Genomic DNA, 17,303 nt, shown 5'->3' with positions numbered 1-17,303 from the left:
CATTCACTCAAATAAAAAGAACCCAATAATAATCAGAATATTAATATTGATGAATTCAAATCCAAAAATTCAAAAGCAGAAGAAGTTGTACGTCAAGAACAAACACACACACACACATTGTAAATTAGTCAAGAGCAAAAGCAGAAGCAAAAGCAGAAGCAAAGCAAAAGCAAAGCGAATGCAAAAACAAAAGCAAACTTAACAGAAACAACAAAATATTATCCATAGAAGCGAAAGGGAGAGCAAAGGAACGCCTAGCGGAAGCAGCAGCCACAACAACAGCAGCAGCAGCAGCATTAGGACTACCGACAGCGACAACCATGGCGAGGATGCCTGCCCAGCAGCACGCAGCAGCAGCCAGACAGAGACCACGATAACACAGACAGCAAAGTACCGCAAACAACAAGAACAAACATGCGACAAGCGACAAACGAGCTTCCAAGCGGCTTCGGCCCTCCTACCACACCACAAACCGAACTGACCCGAACAACAACAACAACAACACCCCAAACGAACAGAATCGAACTGAACTGCGCGAACAGTTACACCGAGCGACGATTGACGATTGATGCTGCTATTTATGCTACTGCTGATGACACTGCTACTGCTGGACTTCGTTTGCTCTCCTCTGTGTACAGTACAGGCCATAAATTTAAGTTCCGAAACAGCTGTGAATGCAAGGCCACAATCAGGAAAGTCAGTGTTAACACAAAGCGACCGACGACTGTGCGCCTGCATGCCCAGCTGTGTCAGTCTATCTCACTTTCTCTCACAACACACACTGTCCATCTCAACCAAGCAGATTGTAAATGATATAGAGTAAAAACTACAAAGCAACAAACAAAACTACAAGAACTAAAGCAACTGAGCAACAATAATTAGAGCAACAAACAAACAATTTCGCTTAATTTGTAAAAAGTACCAACAACTAGAAAGAAAAGAATATGCATTGAAAGAATGAGAAAGAAATCAAGTTAAACTAAAGAATGAGAACTAAATTACAAGAAAATGTTCCAGAACTTCGTTTTTGCAAGAGGCCCATATAGCTCGCCAATATATTATTAATTATTATTAACAAACCCAACACTCACACACCATTAACCAACTATTTTTATTGTTTTCTTTACTTAACACACGAACCACAAGAAACAAAAATTGAAGTAATGAACCTATATTATCAGACAAAGTTTACTAACCCCAAAACTAACCAATTTTTAACAATTTTACATATGCACATAACTCTATATAGAAACTATATATAGATATATATATATACCCCCCACATATGCATACATATATGTATAAATATATATTTATTTATATATGTATACTGCTATGATATGATATGATATACGAAAGCTGGCCCCGACTCCTTAACTCCGAGCTGCTTTGACTACAGTCAGCCAGTGCGATTGATAGCTTCAGTTCGATGAATGTTATCGGTCTTTGAGTTTGTAAACTTGTAAATAATTGACAACCCCTCGTCCCCTCTCAAAGAACCACCAGAACAACAGCAACAACAACAACGTCACTGACATAGCCCACAAAACACACACAAGAACCAGACTGCAGAGTCCCTTTGGTCCTATCCTATCATTTCTAAAATCTCTCTCTCTCTGTCTATCTATATGCATATATCTGTTGTATATGTATCTGTGCCAATCATTTGGAACTTGATCACAGCCCAGCACCCAAGATTTTTCACCGCTGGAGGAGACCTATGCCAGCTATCGCATCAAGCACGAGGCGGACTTCTAGTCCAGACCTCAGATCCAAACCTTTCCCCCCATTCGAACCCCAAAACGTTCTCTATATATATATAAAGAAAACTATATAATATAAAGATAAACTCTAGCCATGTAGTTTGTAACTAAAAATCAAGTCTAGGCTGCTGCTTACAGATCTAAAAACAAAACTTGGGATAAGAGAACAAACGCTAAGAGAATAGTAAATTCCTAGAAATTTCTATCCATATTTTCTTTGCTTAGTTATTATATTGTTTCAATTTATTTTTGTTTTGGGAATATTTCACCTTAGCCAACGTGTATACGATTTTTCAAAATAATACGTCCTTTTTCCTTTGGTGTTTTACAACACCAAAGAGAACTTGCCAAAAACAAACAAAAAAAACACAAAAAACAAAACAAAAATTAGTTTCGTTGATCTTTTTTGTTCAACTCTCATCATGCAACGCATATACGTAAAAAGAGATACCAGAAAAGAAACCCCAACCTGAGTTCAAATGCAAAGTATACGAATAAAACATTATTGTTTATTACAAAAACAAAAAACAAAAAGAAACTTAAAGTTAATTTAATTAATTGAGGATTGCAACGCACCTATACGAACGACATTTTAAATGAGCCAAGGAAGCGTGCGAGACACTTTCGAGAACAATTGATATACGTAAATCAAACAAACTACGACAGCAACAGCAACAAACTAAACAAACTTTAAGCATTTACTAAAGCAAAAAAGAAAAAAAAAGAAGAAAACTACGCGATACTATTATTATTATATAAATATAATGAAGAGAGGAAAGCTAAATGTAATTTAATGAATTGAATTAGTGAACACGGAATCCAGAGCGGCAGCTTTTGGTGCTCAGCGGAGATACTTAGAGACCCCTCGCTCCATCCCCCATTGTATACTATAGCGTACGTTATATAGTTCTTAGTCAGACCTCTGAGCCCCTGAACCCTTGAGCCCTCAACTTAGGAGTTGTATGCTAAGCTAAACTATACTTGCAAACTGGAAATCTAATGGAATCCAAACTCAATCTAGAAAAGGGAAAACCTTAGCAGCCATTCTTCTTCTAGCTACCAAAACCAACCAAACACTTTCTTCTGCTAATTTCTACTACTATTTTGAGTTCTAGACTACTAAACCAACAAAAACCACAAAAATGTACTTAAATCGGTCTGCCTCAGTCGAGAGCAGTTCCTCAGCTATATGGGCAGTCATTTGTATACTTAGACTATAGTCGAGCCGATTCCCAGCGGATTATTATAGCCAACTAACTAAACCACAAAAATATGAAAACAAACAAAAAAAACCAACAACGTGTAAAGCTTTTGTACTATTTTTTCAAAACTAAAAAGAAAATGTTCTTGCAAAGGTTAGAAATTTGCAGAAATAAAAAAAAATAAAAATAGTTGTTGTACTTTGTCTCAAAACCCCAAAAACCTAAAACCCTAAACAAAAATTTGTATGTAAGAAACTTAAATTAAACATATAAAATTGCTGTAATTATGTAATCATTTCTGTTAGCATAATTCGCTGCTTTTTAGTTAACTCAACAAGAAATTGTTGCAAAAAACTGATATGATTTTTGTTTTATGTGAGCTTTTTACATATTTGTTGAAATCATTTCATTATTAATTTTTGTATTAAATATTTTGCTACCAAAAACAAAAAAATTGTATACAAACACACAAAAAAAGCAAAATTTTGTTGCATTGTAAAAATAAATTTAAAATACAAACACAAAATACTGAAACTGAAATACGTAATTGCTTTAGGTGATATTTTATAAAAATATAACAAAAGTAAAAATAATAGCATAAAAGTAAACTTTAAAATTAAAAGATGATGCAAAAATATACGTAAATATGTTTCAAAAGTCGATGGAAAGGCGCTTTTTTTTGCTTTTTGCTATTTTTAAAATATATACACAAACAAACAAAATACGAAAAGTAAATATTCAACTTATTTGAGCATACATTTTTTAATAATTATTATTGTTTTTACAAACAAGAAATTTTATTTAGTTTTTAGCAAAATTGTAAAATGAGAGTAAATGTTATTAAGGAGAAGAATTGAAATGGAGACGAAAAACGCAATCAAAAATTAAGAAAGAAAGAAACTAAAACATAAATCCAACAAAACAACCAGCAACTTCTATACGATATACGAATACATTTTAATGTAATATTTTTAATTATTTATATGTATACTAATAATATAATTAAAACAAGGAAACAAAAAACCAGAAGAATTAAGAAAAACAAAACAAAAAGTACAGAGTAAAGTTTAAAGAGTTAGCCAATAATTATATGAAACAAACGAAGAAACAGAAAAAAAAACAAAAAAAACCAAAATATATTTGAAAAGTATAAAACAAAACAACATCGATTTTTTTCTGACTACACTAGTACGTAAGTCGCGGAGAGGAGAACGAGAAGCAACGGAGCACAAACCTGAAGATCATCACCAAAGTAATGGAAGACCATCGTCATCGGAAACTCTGGAGAGCTTTACCCACGAAGGATACCAATGAACAGCTGGATAACGCATTAGGATAACCCTTAAATCAAGGGACATTTTATAGATTTCAGTTAGCATTTCACACCCATCCTCAAAGGATCCTCTGCATCTTGATCGAAAAACCAAACACAAGTCCCACTAGACGTACCACACAAATATCTTTTAGGGAATTTTCTTTATTTCAGTCGCGTTCTGTACGTTCCAGCCCGGTTCTCTGGTTTCCCGATGCAATTGATTAAACTGTCTTTAAGTTTTTATGGATCTCAAAATGATTTCTGGAATAATTTCGAGAGAGTTGCGATTACTTGCTTTGCTGAAACCTGGAAGCTGAAGCTTTATAATACTTATCTACCATAGTGTTCATAATCGATGTGAAAAATATGTGACTTTCAACGCAGGAAAGGGAATACTTAGGTCAAAGTTGACCCTGTAAATGGAAACAGTTCTGGCTGCTGTTCTGCCATCAGCTGGTGTAAATTGAGAGAAACTGGGATCATATTACCTTAGTTATAAGAGCGGGTGGCACGTGTAAGCCGCTTAGGACGCTGAGGGAGTACCACAGCTGGGGGTGCTCCTCTCGAGTGTCATCAGCGCAAGGATCACAGGACATAAGTGCGCCAGATCCTCTATAGCTCAGCCAGTCTGTCTGTTGAAATTTGAGCAGTAAACCCGATCGGTCTGGACAGCTGCCGGAGAGGGACGCGTGTAAAACACCTTAAATGACTCTTTTTTTCCATCATGTTTTCGGTTGGGTTTGTTTTCCCTCTGTGGCCCTTCTCCGTCACCGGGCTGGGATTGCCGTGTGTGCGTGTTAGATGATTTCGTTCGGTTAATGGTAGCTACATGTAATTTGGCATTTTGCGTGATTGCCTGGGGCGTGTTTCTGGGCTCTTCAAAGTCAGTCGAACTTGAGAGGGCATTTTCCACACCGCTCCACTCCAGGCCAAAGAAGAAAATGCTCTTTCGTGCTGGATGAGTTTTGTATTAATTTCTTGAGCAACGCCCCGGCCAGCTCACACAATCTGACACACAATTTTCCAGCCAGCAGAAGAAACCTATAATTTTATAGGCATTAAGTCAATCCACTCCCTTTCTCCCATTACCACTCTCCGTGAACTGGTTTTATTTTTTCTGTTTTTTTCTGAAATCGAAGACAACAAACCCAAACCAAACGAAAGCCGTAAGATAAAAAGTATAAAAGGATCCAAGTCTTTGGTTTTGGCTTTGGCTTTGGCCTCGGCTCATTAGCCGCACTCTCACCTCGGGACTTTGGACTCACGGCTGTCGGGCCCACCGAAATACGAGTTAGCCAAAAGGATTTCTTTCTTATAATTTACTTTTATATTTTGTTGTTTTTTGCGGCTTTCGGCGTCGTCATACTGTCTGCGTTTTGTGGCACAAACGAAACCGCACCGCAGACCTGTCCCGAAATTTGTGCATTCATTTGTGAAACAAAGACGGGCCCAACTCCAAGTCCAAGGCTACAATTAATAAACCAACAGTCCACGAAAGCCCTACAACTGCCCGCTTCCCAAAGCCCCAAAAATAACCAAAAAACGATTCGTGAAAGATGCTCTTAAAGTAACGAAGCCTTGAATACCCTTGAAGATGGAGGGGTAATGAAAGCTACAAGAATCGAGCTGATACCCACAGGTGTTGGCACTAGTATTTTTGGGCATCTTCCACCCAATACACCCTCCGCCATGAAAAGGGTACCAAAAAAGCCCCAAAGTCGAGCGTTTGTCCCCTGTGCAGTGGATCGTGCGTGCTTGACGAGCTGCCCCTGTGATCTGGCGATCTTTTGTTATTATGTATGAAGTGTCGCGTTGGCAGGAATGTCTGTGCAACCAAGAAAAGCTGCCAGCAGACGCTCCGCAGACACTGGCAGCTTAAAAAGAAGGGGAAGGCGGCCACGGGGGAAGTTTGACCGCAAAAATGTCATCACTGCTAATGTTTCAATGCAGTTGCCACAAGATTTCGTCTGCGGCTGATCTGATGTTCTCGTGTGTTTCTTTTTTGTTAGCAATTTTTTGATCAGAATTTGGTTTCGTCGAGGGAATTGCACGGGGATGGCTGTCAGATCGCGGCTCGAATCCCGAGACTCGGGACTCGAGAGCGTTGAATGCGATACCTCCGGGGACAGGGCAGGCAGCATTCTGGTGGCGTGAAAAGACATGCCAAACTGACGGGTTCCCAATTCATTGAAGAAGAGGTTTTGTCATATACTCACTCGAAAACGATCCAATGGGATCCTCGACAAAGAGAAAACTCTGATCACAAAGTTAATTTCTAGTCATAAGAATTATATTGATTGTTGAATTTTAACTCTTTTACCCAGTTCCAGGAAATCCTTGATGGCGAAAAAAACTTTTGAAATCTTAATGAAATTTTAATGCTTAGCCCCTAGTCCCTAGCATTCCCCAGTCCGTGTCCCTAGTCAAGTGTTGCCTTCAAAGGAAGGCAGCCGACAGAGCCAATACTCTACCTGATTGTGTCAACCCTTTTTTTTTATTTTTGTTTTTATTCTGCTGTGTGGTTTCCCTGTGTGTGCGGGTTGAGGGAGTATCGACCAAAAAGTATCAATTCAATGGAAATTTATGCCGTAAAAATGCCACAAAACAAGCCACCAAAAAGCCAGAGAAGAGTCTTTGTCTTGGCCAAAGCATTTTTTCCAATGAAACATATACGCACAATGATTTGGTTTCTCCCTTCTTTTTTTGTTAATTTTTTTTTGAGAAATATTTGCACTCCTCTGCCGCATATACACCCGACCCATTCCCTATCGCTGTGCCACTCAACTAAGCTGCAAATCGGTTTAAGAGCTTAACAGAAAAGAAAAAAATTATACAAAGTCCGTTGGTCGTTTTACTTTTGTGTCATTAGGCAAATGCAGGCGAGGAACCAGAGCTTAACCAAAGGTGTCTCTGGATCCCCCTCCATCTGCATCTCCATCACCCTCGCTCTCGGCTCTCAGGAACACCTGAGGGAAGCCCAGCGAGTGCTCGAACAATTACCATTAATTACCCGGAGGAGTCGCTGCACTTGGCACCGCAAAGGCCATTGAAGTCCGCTCGGATATTAAAAGGAAAAGCCAACAGGACAATTTACGCTTGTTTTAAACTCGATTAGTCAGCATTTGATCCTATCTACTCAGTCCCTGCGATCTCCATCTCCCCAGGCCTGACCAGCATTGACCATTGAGCATGTTGAGTGCTTTTCAATTATCATCACGCGACTGACCACAGAAGGAACACAGAAGGGGTGGAGCTCGTTCTGCTCTTTGCCCTGGCTCTTAAGTCCGCTTAGCCTCTATTGACCACTTGTAAATTGTAACTGAATCCAGACCAAAGCAAAAACTATTGCCTGTACCAAAACGAGGCAGCTCAAGTATCAAAAGGGGCAGCCACTAATTGAATTGGCTTTAATCTTTACTGGGGTTAGCTTAACCCTTCTGTACGATTGCTTCTTTAATATTTAATGCATCGCTTTTTTTCTGATTGATTTTTGGCTGTAGTTCCACCTTGTTCTTTGGCTAATTTGTTGGTGCTTTCGGTCAGAAGATGGTTCTCTAGTACTGCCCCCCCATCTCACCCACATCTTGGCCACATCTCTCATAAATCACTTGCACTTAAATCCGCTGCTGGCGACGTCTCAGTCCCAATCTCTATCTGTCTGTTTGCCTTGGCCATTAGGCCCAGTTTTGGTCCTTTTTGGGGGTTGTGGATGGCTGTCTTTGTTGTGCTGGCATTTCTATTGGCCCGGAAGCTGTGTGGCCAGCATGTACAAAATAGTCTGCCTGGGGCTCGCATTGTTTGGGGGCTTTCTGGCAATTTTATTGCCTTTTTGTGCTTTATTTCCTGCGCACTATTTTTGGGCCTAAGAAGTTTTCCCTTCGGTCTGTTCTGCGGAAAAGGAGATGGGGGCTTTATGCCTGAATGGCGCGCCGAGCATTAGATAATGGTGTTCCTGCTTATTGCTTACATTGGATTTTTCTTTTCGGTCGCCGCGTCTTTGGGGGGATTTTCTATAATTTGCAGGCAGCTTAGCAAAAGATTCCCCAATAGAAAAAGAAAAAGTGGGGGCCTGGAAAAACTAGCAGAAATAATTTATTGCATATTTAATGGCGCACGTGCCTGCTGCCTGTCCTTCCTCGAAGCCTTGGCCTACAAAATATGTTTTACAGAAATATGTATAAATATTTTTCAATAATTCGTGGCCAGAGATACAGAACTTTCTTCGTTCTGCAGGCTTAATTATTTGAAAAGTTTCAAGACATCTGTGGGAGTTGCTGAAGTGCAGCTCAGGCAGCTCGGAATTTCTATTAAACAAATGCCGCATAAATCTCTAAGCTACTTTTACTTGCGAAGCACTCAACTCTGGGAACTCTCTCTCGACGCTTCTCAGAGTTCTCTTGGAGAGCTCTTAGTGTCTCCGTTTGCTTGGTTGCTTATCCGCCGAGCCAATTCCCATTTGGGCCACATATGCCAAGCATTATGGGGCATAAATAAAAATGCTTGCCACGCTGCCACTGCCGTTGCCGGCTGCCTGCTAATAAATGAAATATGATGCCGATGCCGATGCCTGAGTCCACGTCCACCCTCTCGCATTGTCGTAGCTCCTGTTTATTGGCCCGGCCTCAACTTTTCAATATCTCTGGCATTCCTCACTCCCCAGGAACTCAGGGGAGATGGTGTGGGCAGACGACTTCCGCTCGGCGACACAATTTCTATATTTTGGCAAATTATTTTTTGCTGTTTGGTATTGGATTTCCCCTTGTGGATAAGAGCAGCGTGCCCTCAATCCCCCCAAGCTTTCGTTGGTATGCGCGGTGCGAAAACAAAATTGACGTCAATTACGCAATGCACACCGTGGCAGGCACAGTAGCATGGGGCAGGAGCAGCGGCACCACCACCAGCCAGACACCAGCTCTACCTCCTTTCCTCTTTGCATGCCTTTGCTTCGGGTCTAATCCGCTTCGGGGATTTGGGGAATTCTCGGGCGGCATAGCATACTTTTCCGGGAGGAGGATTTCCATAAGCAGCAACGCAACACTTTGCGTCAGATGCTCGCTCTCGAGTTGCTCTCGAGCTGCTATTGCCCTGGCTGGTTTCGCACCCTCTTGTGGCTGCTCTTTTGTTGCTGCTGCTGCTGCTGTTGCTGTTTGCCAGGCGCTAATTAACGCATTAAATCATATTAATGTCGCCAAATGTTTCAAAGTCAGCCTGCTGCTCTTAGCCCACCCCAACGGCCTGCTTTTGCATGCTTATTGCCGCGCCTCGGAGTGTTTTTCGTGGCTCTAGCATCCCGTCAATAATCCGGCATAAATTGCCACTAATGCAATGGAAGGGGTCCAATCGGGTCGAGTCGGAAGTAGCTTTACTTTATACTAAAGATTCTCCTTCAGTGGTTTCTCCTGCATTGATCTTTCAGCTAAATCTATTGCTATGGACATTGTGGCTTACAAAGTTTCTTTTGCGTTTGTTTCTTCTGTGTGGCATCTTCCATTGTGCCTCTACATTGTATGGATTTTGCAGCTGCCTCAAAATTCGCTGCAATTACTGACGTGGATTCTGTTGGCGTTGTTCCTGCCGCCTCGCTTCTGTGTCTGATGCAGAAAAATCACAAATTAATTAAAGAGTTTCTCGCGTTGCATCGCTTCCTTGGTTCCTCCTTCTGCTGCTGCTGCCGTGGCTGCGGCTGCGTCTGCCTTTTTTGAGCGGCCAATAAAACTTATATAATAATTGTTCATAAAATGTACAATATTATGTGTTTTCAAATGAGGTTTGGCTGGCCGCAGTCGCACTCGCACTCAGAGGCTCATGTTGCATGTTGCTTGTTGCATGCAACGCTCATCACTCGACGGACACCACACAAGACAAGCCAAGCCAAGCCAAGCAAAGACGAGACGAGAGACGAGAGAGTCGAGTCGGAGCAAAATCGAGGCGATGGGATGCGGCCATGCCGTGTTGTCAACTATTTCTTCGGTTCATAAAAATTGTTATTAATTGGCACTTAAATGCTCAAACGCAAAAGTTGAGAGACGACGACGACGACAACGAACGTTGATGTTGATGCTGTGTGTCTGTGTGGCTGCCTCATGCCTCATGCCTCTTGTTGCTGCTGTTGCTGTTGCCGGAGAGCGTGTTGTGAAATTTAAGCTTTTTAGCAGTTGTTGCTGTTGCTGTTTGCCGTTCGTTGCATGTTAACCTTTGGCTCGCTTGTAATGAATGCAACCGAGCCGAGCCGCAGAGGACAGACCCAGACCCAGTGCCAGTGCCAGAGCCATGGAGAGAGACCGAGCGATGGAAGGAAAGGAGGATGGCAGCCAGGCAGAGCCAGGCAGCAGCAGCTGGAGACTTACTTAAAGCTTTCCATATAAATTTCCTGACTTCATGTGGCACTTGTTTAAAGTCCATTTTGTGCACTGCGTGAGTGTTTATTGAATGTTGCGTGAAAGTTAACCAGGAGGAGAGCGGAGCGGAGCGGAGCGAAGACTCTGAAAGAAAGTCTCCGTTGGGGGAAGTTCTGGAACTGGCCAATTTTGCTGTCTCCCCGACATTAAGAAATATTAATAAAATGCCATAAAATGGCAATAAAATTCCGCTTCATACATATGAAATGAAATCAGCGGAGAACACAGAGCCAAAAGCTTATTAACTTTTGCTAAACAGCTACGTCCCACACCCCCTTCTCTATACGAATGAGCTGAATGCGAATTGCAACTTTAAGAGCCGGAGCAATGTTAATTAAAATTATAAAAAAAGAAATGTGCAAAAGAACACCTTGAAAATATAATTTTTGTTATTTTGCGCCGCGCCACACAGCGGCTGACCAAGAGGCTCCCCACCTAGCAGCCCCCACACTCGCAGTCGTCGCAGAGGGGCTGGGGGAATATGCCGAGATGCTGCTGCTGCTGCTGCTGGGCCCGCCATTTTTGGCCGACCGACCGCTGTGAGCGACTCACAGAGCCACAGACGTGTCCAACTGAATGTCCGACTCTCTGACCGACTCCACAGCTCGATTCCGTTTCCAATTGCGAGCTCTCCGAGATCTGGCCGAGTGTAAATGATATATGTGGGCAGGCGGGACAGGGGCCGGGTCTTGTCTGTCATTTCGGAGCCACACAAAGCTCCCAGCTCCACAGCCCCAGCTCCAACCCGGTGCCAGGTTTGAGGTCCAGGGCCCCGGACATCGCCGAGTGCAAATGACTTATAAGAATTTAATATTTAACAACACAAATCAATTCAAAAATCATCAGGGCCGGGACGCAGATGGAAGTGGAGGGAGATATGAAATGAAAAAAAACTCATTTGTTGCAGGTCGCTCGCTGTTGATTCCGATTCTGAGGCCGGGTTCTGTACGTTTGGGTTTCGGTTTGGTTTGGGTTTGCTTTGGTTCTGGCCCCCGAGAACAAAGTCTCATTTCATTTCGCTGGTCGTTCGTTCGCCTTTCGGTATCGTATCACTGCAAAGGTAACGAAAATGAAACTTTTACGTTAAGGAAACGATCCGGCAGACAATGTTATATTGAGGATTGAGGAGTGGGGAATCGACTGGGACTGGGAGCCCCAGATGATGCTGATGCTGATGATGATGATGCTGGAAGTTGAAGTTAAAGCTGCGCCCAGAGTCGTTAACATGGTGGTCGTTGCCGTTGCCGTTGCCGTTGCTGTTGCTGTTGTTGCAGCAGCCTTTTTGTGGTCAGCGCAAAAATTATGAAAAATCTCTCAAAAAAAGAGAAGTTTCTTTTTTTTGTGACTTTGGCCATGGCCTTTGTATGATTTCTTTCTGGCTTTACTTTGATTTCGAATTTTTCGTATTTTAAAATTGTATTTTTAGTGTCAGCTCCAAAAACTCCCCTCCACCACCCCTGCCCTCCGCCTCTTTAGTGTTCAGTGCACAAGGCCAGACATAAAATTAAAAAGACACACAAAGCGAACAAGAAGCAGCCGCAGCAGCAGCAACTGCGGCACAAAAGATGCATCTCCCGCTGCGACCCAAAAAGAATCGAACAGAGATCGAAACAAGAGAAAATAAAACGCATTTCGTTGGGCAATGGGTCGCCAAGTACGAGTAGTAGAGGAGGAGACAGACACAGTTCCCCAGGCGAAAAATATGCACACGAAAATTATCGAGCATTTAACACTGGCAGCCATCCGATCGCAGTTCGAAGTCTAGAGAGATTCCGATTCGATTCAGAATGGGAATCAGAATCCACTGCAGATGCAGATGCAGATGCGGATTGAGATCGAGGCAGCAGCAGCAGTAGCAGCAGCAGCAGCGCCATATTGCATTTTCCATGGGGTATGAGGATGGGGCAGGGAATACAAACACTTTGCACTCAACACCCATTTAGCTGGGCCTCTGGCTGCCTTTGCCGCTTCTGCTGCTGATGCTGATGATGATGATGATGTGGCTGCCAGCCGCTAGCCGCCAACAGAATTGTTTACAATACAACTCGTACAAAAAAGTGAGGGAAAAACTGAGGAAATTTTGCGATCGATTGCAGGCAGCCAAAGGAAAAGTGTGAGCAACCGCAGCGGCCACAGAGGTGCAGTGGGGTAGAGGGGATCAGAGTAGAGAGGAGTGGAACTGTAAACTATTTACAGCCGAGCAGGCTCAATGATTGTTTTCACTGAGTTTTGTTGTTGCTGCGCTTTTATACAATAAAATTTATTTGATTTCTTTACGCCGCTTTCATGCCTTAGTATTTCTCTTCAATTTTCTCTGCACTTTTGAACATGATCGTTGTTGTTGTGGTTGTTGCTGCTGCTTGTTGTTGTTGTTGTTGTTTCTGTTGCTCCACTGAAAAGCGGGAAAATGAAAATGCAGCAGCAGCAGCGACGCCGACTGCAACTGCAACTGCAACTGCAACGGCGACTGAGAAGAGGATGATGATGACGCCAACTTTGGACTGGCGGCGGTCGCTTCGCTTTTATAAAAATAAATTGTTCGCAGACGTAATGATGCGAAAGCAATTGAGAATTCTATATATGCAACTCTCTCTCTCTCTCTCTCTCTCTCTGTGTGTGTGTGTATGCATTTGTTTGTTGTTTGTTGGAATGCGTAGAATTTCAATTGACTGTGGGCCGCGTGTAGAAACAGACAGATAGACCTCTAAGAGCGGAGCGCAATGTAGATAGAGACAGATTCCTGCTGTCTCTGATAGATAGAGATACTTCTGGGCTGGTCAAAAGAGCTGTGGCTCGATTCTCAGACCTGTAGACAAACGGTAGGCCCCGCTTGATTGATATAGTTTGTGGCAAAAGTCAACCTTTGCACCGTCCCCATGCAACGTCCCAATCTGACTTAGACAATCTCCGCTTGAACCCCGATCCTGAACCGATCCTCACTCATGATCTCTTCTTTATCAGTCGGTACCATCGATAATGATTATTTTGACAGGCCACTGACACGGCGGGCAGTGTGCCATTTCCATTTTCGTTTCCATTGCCACTTCCACGTGATCGCTCGCACTTGGCGCAGTGTTGGATAACGATCGACAGCAGCGCAGCTGGAGCTGGAATCTCGGGCTGCAGTTGATTGCTCGCTTTCAGGTTCGACTCTAGTTTAGGGAGGGCCCGGGCACGCCCATACAAAAAGAGACAAGGAGGGCAGCAAAAAAACCTCAACAAAAAAGTTAATTGTTATTTCCCAGCTACTACCCCCTGGAATGTGCAGAGCAGAGGGAAAGAGAGAGAGAGAGAGAGAGAGAGAGAGAGGAGAGAGAGCGAGGCAGAGTGAGGAATCAGAAATCATCCTGGGCATCCTCGGCAGCGACTGCGCCTGCGTGGATTTTTGGGTTTTTGGGCTTGGGCTTCGAGTTCGGGCTCGGGTTTGGCAGTACAGTCTGGCGGAGTTAATCCGATTTGTTGCGCCCTCCCAGAGATGCCCGCCGAAGGGTGAGTTATGCGGCGGCTCTGTGATTGATTGCCTGATTTTGTCAGGGTTGGTTTCTGGACGGACCCCATCCCATCCGCTTCTCCTGCGTACAACTCTCCACTGTGTGTGTGTGTGTGTGTGTGTGTGCGAGTGCGTGTGTCTGGGTGAAGTGAAATTGTTTGAAAACGCATTTAATTGCATCTCATTGCCATCTGACTCTGACAGTGAGTCACAGAGCTCAGAGCTCAGTTGGTTTTCTCCCAGTCGGGATTTTCGGAGGTGAAAATTTGATTAAGAGAAAGAGACTGACAGAGCGCGGAGTGGGAGACAGTGGGAATGCTCGCGCGGTCTGAGGCTGGGCAACATTTTAATTATTGCAATTACAAATTGCAGTGGCAAGCGCAAAAATTGCAAAAATCACGCATTTTATTGATTTTTAATTGCAACTCGTTGCATACCACAAGACGGGGACACAGAGCCACATAAAACAACCACTCGGCTCGCCACATCGTGCAGCAGGAGGAGACAGGGAGAGAGTCTTGACTGGAGACATGAGCATTTGTTGTCTTTAATTATGTTGTTGATTGCCCGCTGTCCCTGTCCCCTGTCCCCCATCCCCTGTGCGCGGGTCCAAGCTGTCCGCTTTCTGTCCGTCATTCTGGCCATTTAGGTGCGAACAACTATCTGCATCTCCCTTGCGCTCCAAGTGCAGCTCCAGCACCAGCAGCAGACAGTCAGCCCCCGACCCGACCCGATCCCACCAGCCGACTGAACGACCGACCGAACGTCGGACCATCTACACCAGTTAGTCAAGTTAAGTTGTCATAATTTTTGTCGTTCAACAACACCTGCACTCGGACAGGGAGATGGAGATGGAGATGGTGGCGGTGGCGGTGGCCGGGGGATGGGCATGGGGACACCACAACCACTGTCGAGGGCCAGTCGGAGAGACGGAGTTGCAGAGCGCGCCAAATGCCGCAAATAACTCAGTTAATATAATTAAGTTTTGCACGAAATGTGCAGCAGAAATATGCGAAAAATGCCACGCAATCTCCACACTAAAAACGAAAAGCAGCAAAACAGCACGAGAACGCCTCCTGGAGTCACAAATGAAATGAAAGTTTATGAACTTGTCCGACTCTGGTGGGTGTGTGTGTGTGTGTTGCACGTGTGGCATGTACATACAAGTGTGTGTGTGCGTGTAGGGGGCACACGTAAATGGCTGACCCAATGACGTTGCATGCAAATGACGTAATGACAATGTAGGTAACGGCAGGATTTATTAACCTCGTCAGAGTTCAACCGATGAGGAAACATGCGAAACGGAAGCGAAGGAAAGGAAGTCCAAATGCAGCAGCTGAAACGACTTTGAACTAAATCTTTACTCTGTAATATTTTACAGCAAAGATTCGATTATAGCACCTAGGGCTGCCAGTACAGACTTCTGCCATCAGCCAGTCCTAGAACAGACTTTTGCAGCGTAATTTAATTACGTTTTATAATCAGCTTACCAGCAGCGAGAGCCCGGCCAACCACCTGTCCACCTGCCACCCAATGGAAAATCAAATTTCATGCATCCCGGCTAAAAACATTTGCATACAAATCAGGGCGCCATCAGACGGCTGGCAACGCAACCCTTCAAATGCCCTGAGCAGAGGAGGAGGAGTAGAACAGAAAAAAAACAACCGTCTAATGATATTTTGATGTTGTCTCGATGGGTCTTCAATGGGTGCTGCTGGGCGCTCCCCCTCGCGGCTCTTACCGGTTGGAAACCCGCAAAATGCGTGTTTTAAATCCAATTTAGACATTATCTAATTTAGGGCATCACATCCTCCCACCACTGCACTGACTGCTGACTGCCGACTGCCGACAGACTGCCGACTGACTCGAGTTCTCGTTCGACTTGGCTTGACTTTATGCAAATCTATGGAAATTTCATTATCATGCACCCCTTTTTGCATGCCACAGCTTCAGTCTGAAAAGTTTTTTCCATCATTGCCGGCTAAATGCTGTAAAAGGCGCCAAAAGATGTAATAAACTCATTTAAACGTCGCTACCGTTGGGCTCTGGGAACTCTCGGAACTCTGGCTTTTGGGACTGATTTGGTTTTTCGGTTTTTGCGTTTTGCTTTTTTCGGGTTTGGGTAATGAAATTTTTGTTGGAGCATCTTTTGCCCGCCAACCAGTGCCAGCCTACCACGATAATATGCAAATAGCAAGGCCCAGTGGGACGTCCTTCGTCCACTCCCCCAGCTCCGATTCGCTGACTGACTGAACGAGTGACTGAGTGAGTGAGCGGAGGGTAAAGTGAATCTCTGGCCGGGCTTCGTGTTGCAATAATCAAATTTTCTAATTTTTATGGCTCTCCATGGGCGAGTAATGGCCAAAAAGTGAGGCTCACGACCAACTCTAATTGATTTGGCAGTGGCCGGCAGCTTCGCTCCAGCATGATTCAACCTTAAGCACTCCGCACTCTCTGGAGTGGAGAGGCTTTTCAGGCGGAAAATATGTGTGTGTACTTTCTGGCAGGGTTTTTTCCCCGTAGAGCCGGAGCCAGAGTTGAGGGGCGGAACTTGTGCCGCGTCATGGCAATGGCGACGTCGTCTTCCAGTCTGCTGCTCGCCCCGGCCATGATGCGACACATTTTTCAGAGGCTTTTAAAGAGTCGGCGGCTGCCGCTGCCGCCGCCCCTATTCAGAGGCAAGACAATCTCGCAGAGAATGAACAGCAACAGAAACAGAAACAGAGACACAGAATGAAAAGCGCCGTGCTGAAGTTCGCGGCAAAGATGACTGGGCTAAAAGCGAAACAAGAGTGTTTCGGATCGCATTCAGATGCGGATTGTTTGGGCAGTGAGAAGTGTGTTGGTTGCCCCGTGCTCCCCCAGCGAATCTCTGATCTACATTTGAGTCACTGTAGTCCATTTATCAGTGGGGTCATATCAATAATACTTTGTATATGAATTTCATATTATGCCGCCTGGCCAAATGACTCGACAACTATTTTGGCTGGGGCCCCCGCCCGCTCCTGGCATGACTCGCCGAGAGCCGAGCGACAAATCCTTGTAATGCCTTGTCTATGGGCATGTTTCCTCTACTTTTTGTTGTGCAGCTCGAGAGTCGAGCTAATTTCAGCTGTCAGCTTATCGCGCTCTGAG

General features: G+C 44.0%; 1 protein-coding gene across 4 annotated transcripts in view; it reads left to right on the top strand.

The window, feature by feature from the left end:
- The window catches only part of LOC117898337 (homeobox protein homothorax), a 110,310-nt gene that overhangs the window by 31,334 nt on the left and 61,673 nt on the right, over positions 1-17,303 (top strand). Inside the window, exon 7 of one of the 4 annotated variants that reach the window (XM_034807664.1) lies at positions 1,684-3,292. The exons of the other annotated variants lie outside the window; for them this stretch is intronic. Coding sequence (XP_034663555.1) covers positions 1,684-1,758 — 75 coding nt within the window. The 3' untranslated portion in view covers positions 1,759-3,292. Of the gene's footprint in view, positions 1-1,683; positions 3,293-17,303 lie in introns of those variants that run through there. 4 annotated transcript variants of the gene reach the window in all.

The sequence above is a fragment of the Drosophila subobscura genome, chromosome O (assembly GCF_008121235.1).
Source record: "Drosophila subobscura isolate 14011-0131.10 chromosome O, UCBerk_Dsub_1.0, whole genome shotgun sequence".
Taxonomy (NCBI): Eukaryota; Metazoa; Arthropoda; class Insecta; order Diptera; family Drosophilidae; genus Drosophila; species Drosophila subobscura.
Note: the sequence above shows the minus strand (reverse complement) of the source record. Positions and strands in the feature narration are given on the sequence as shown.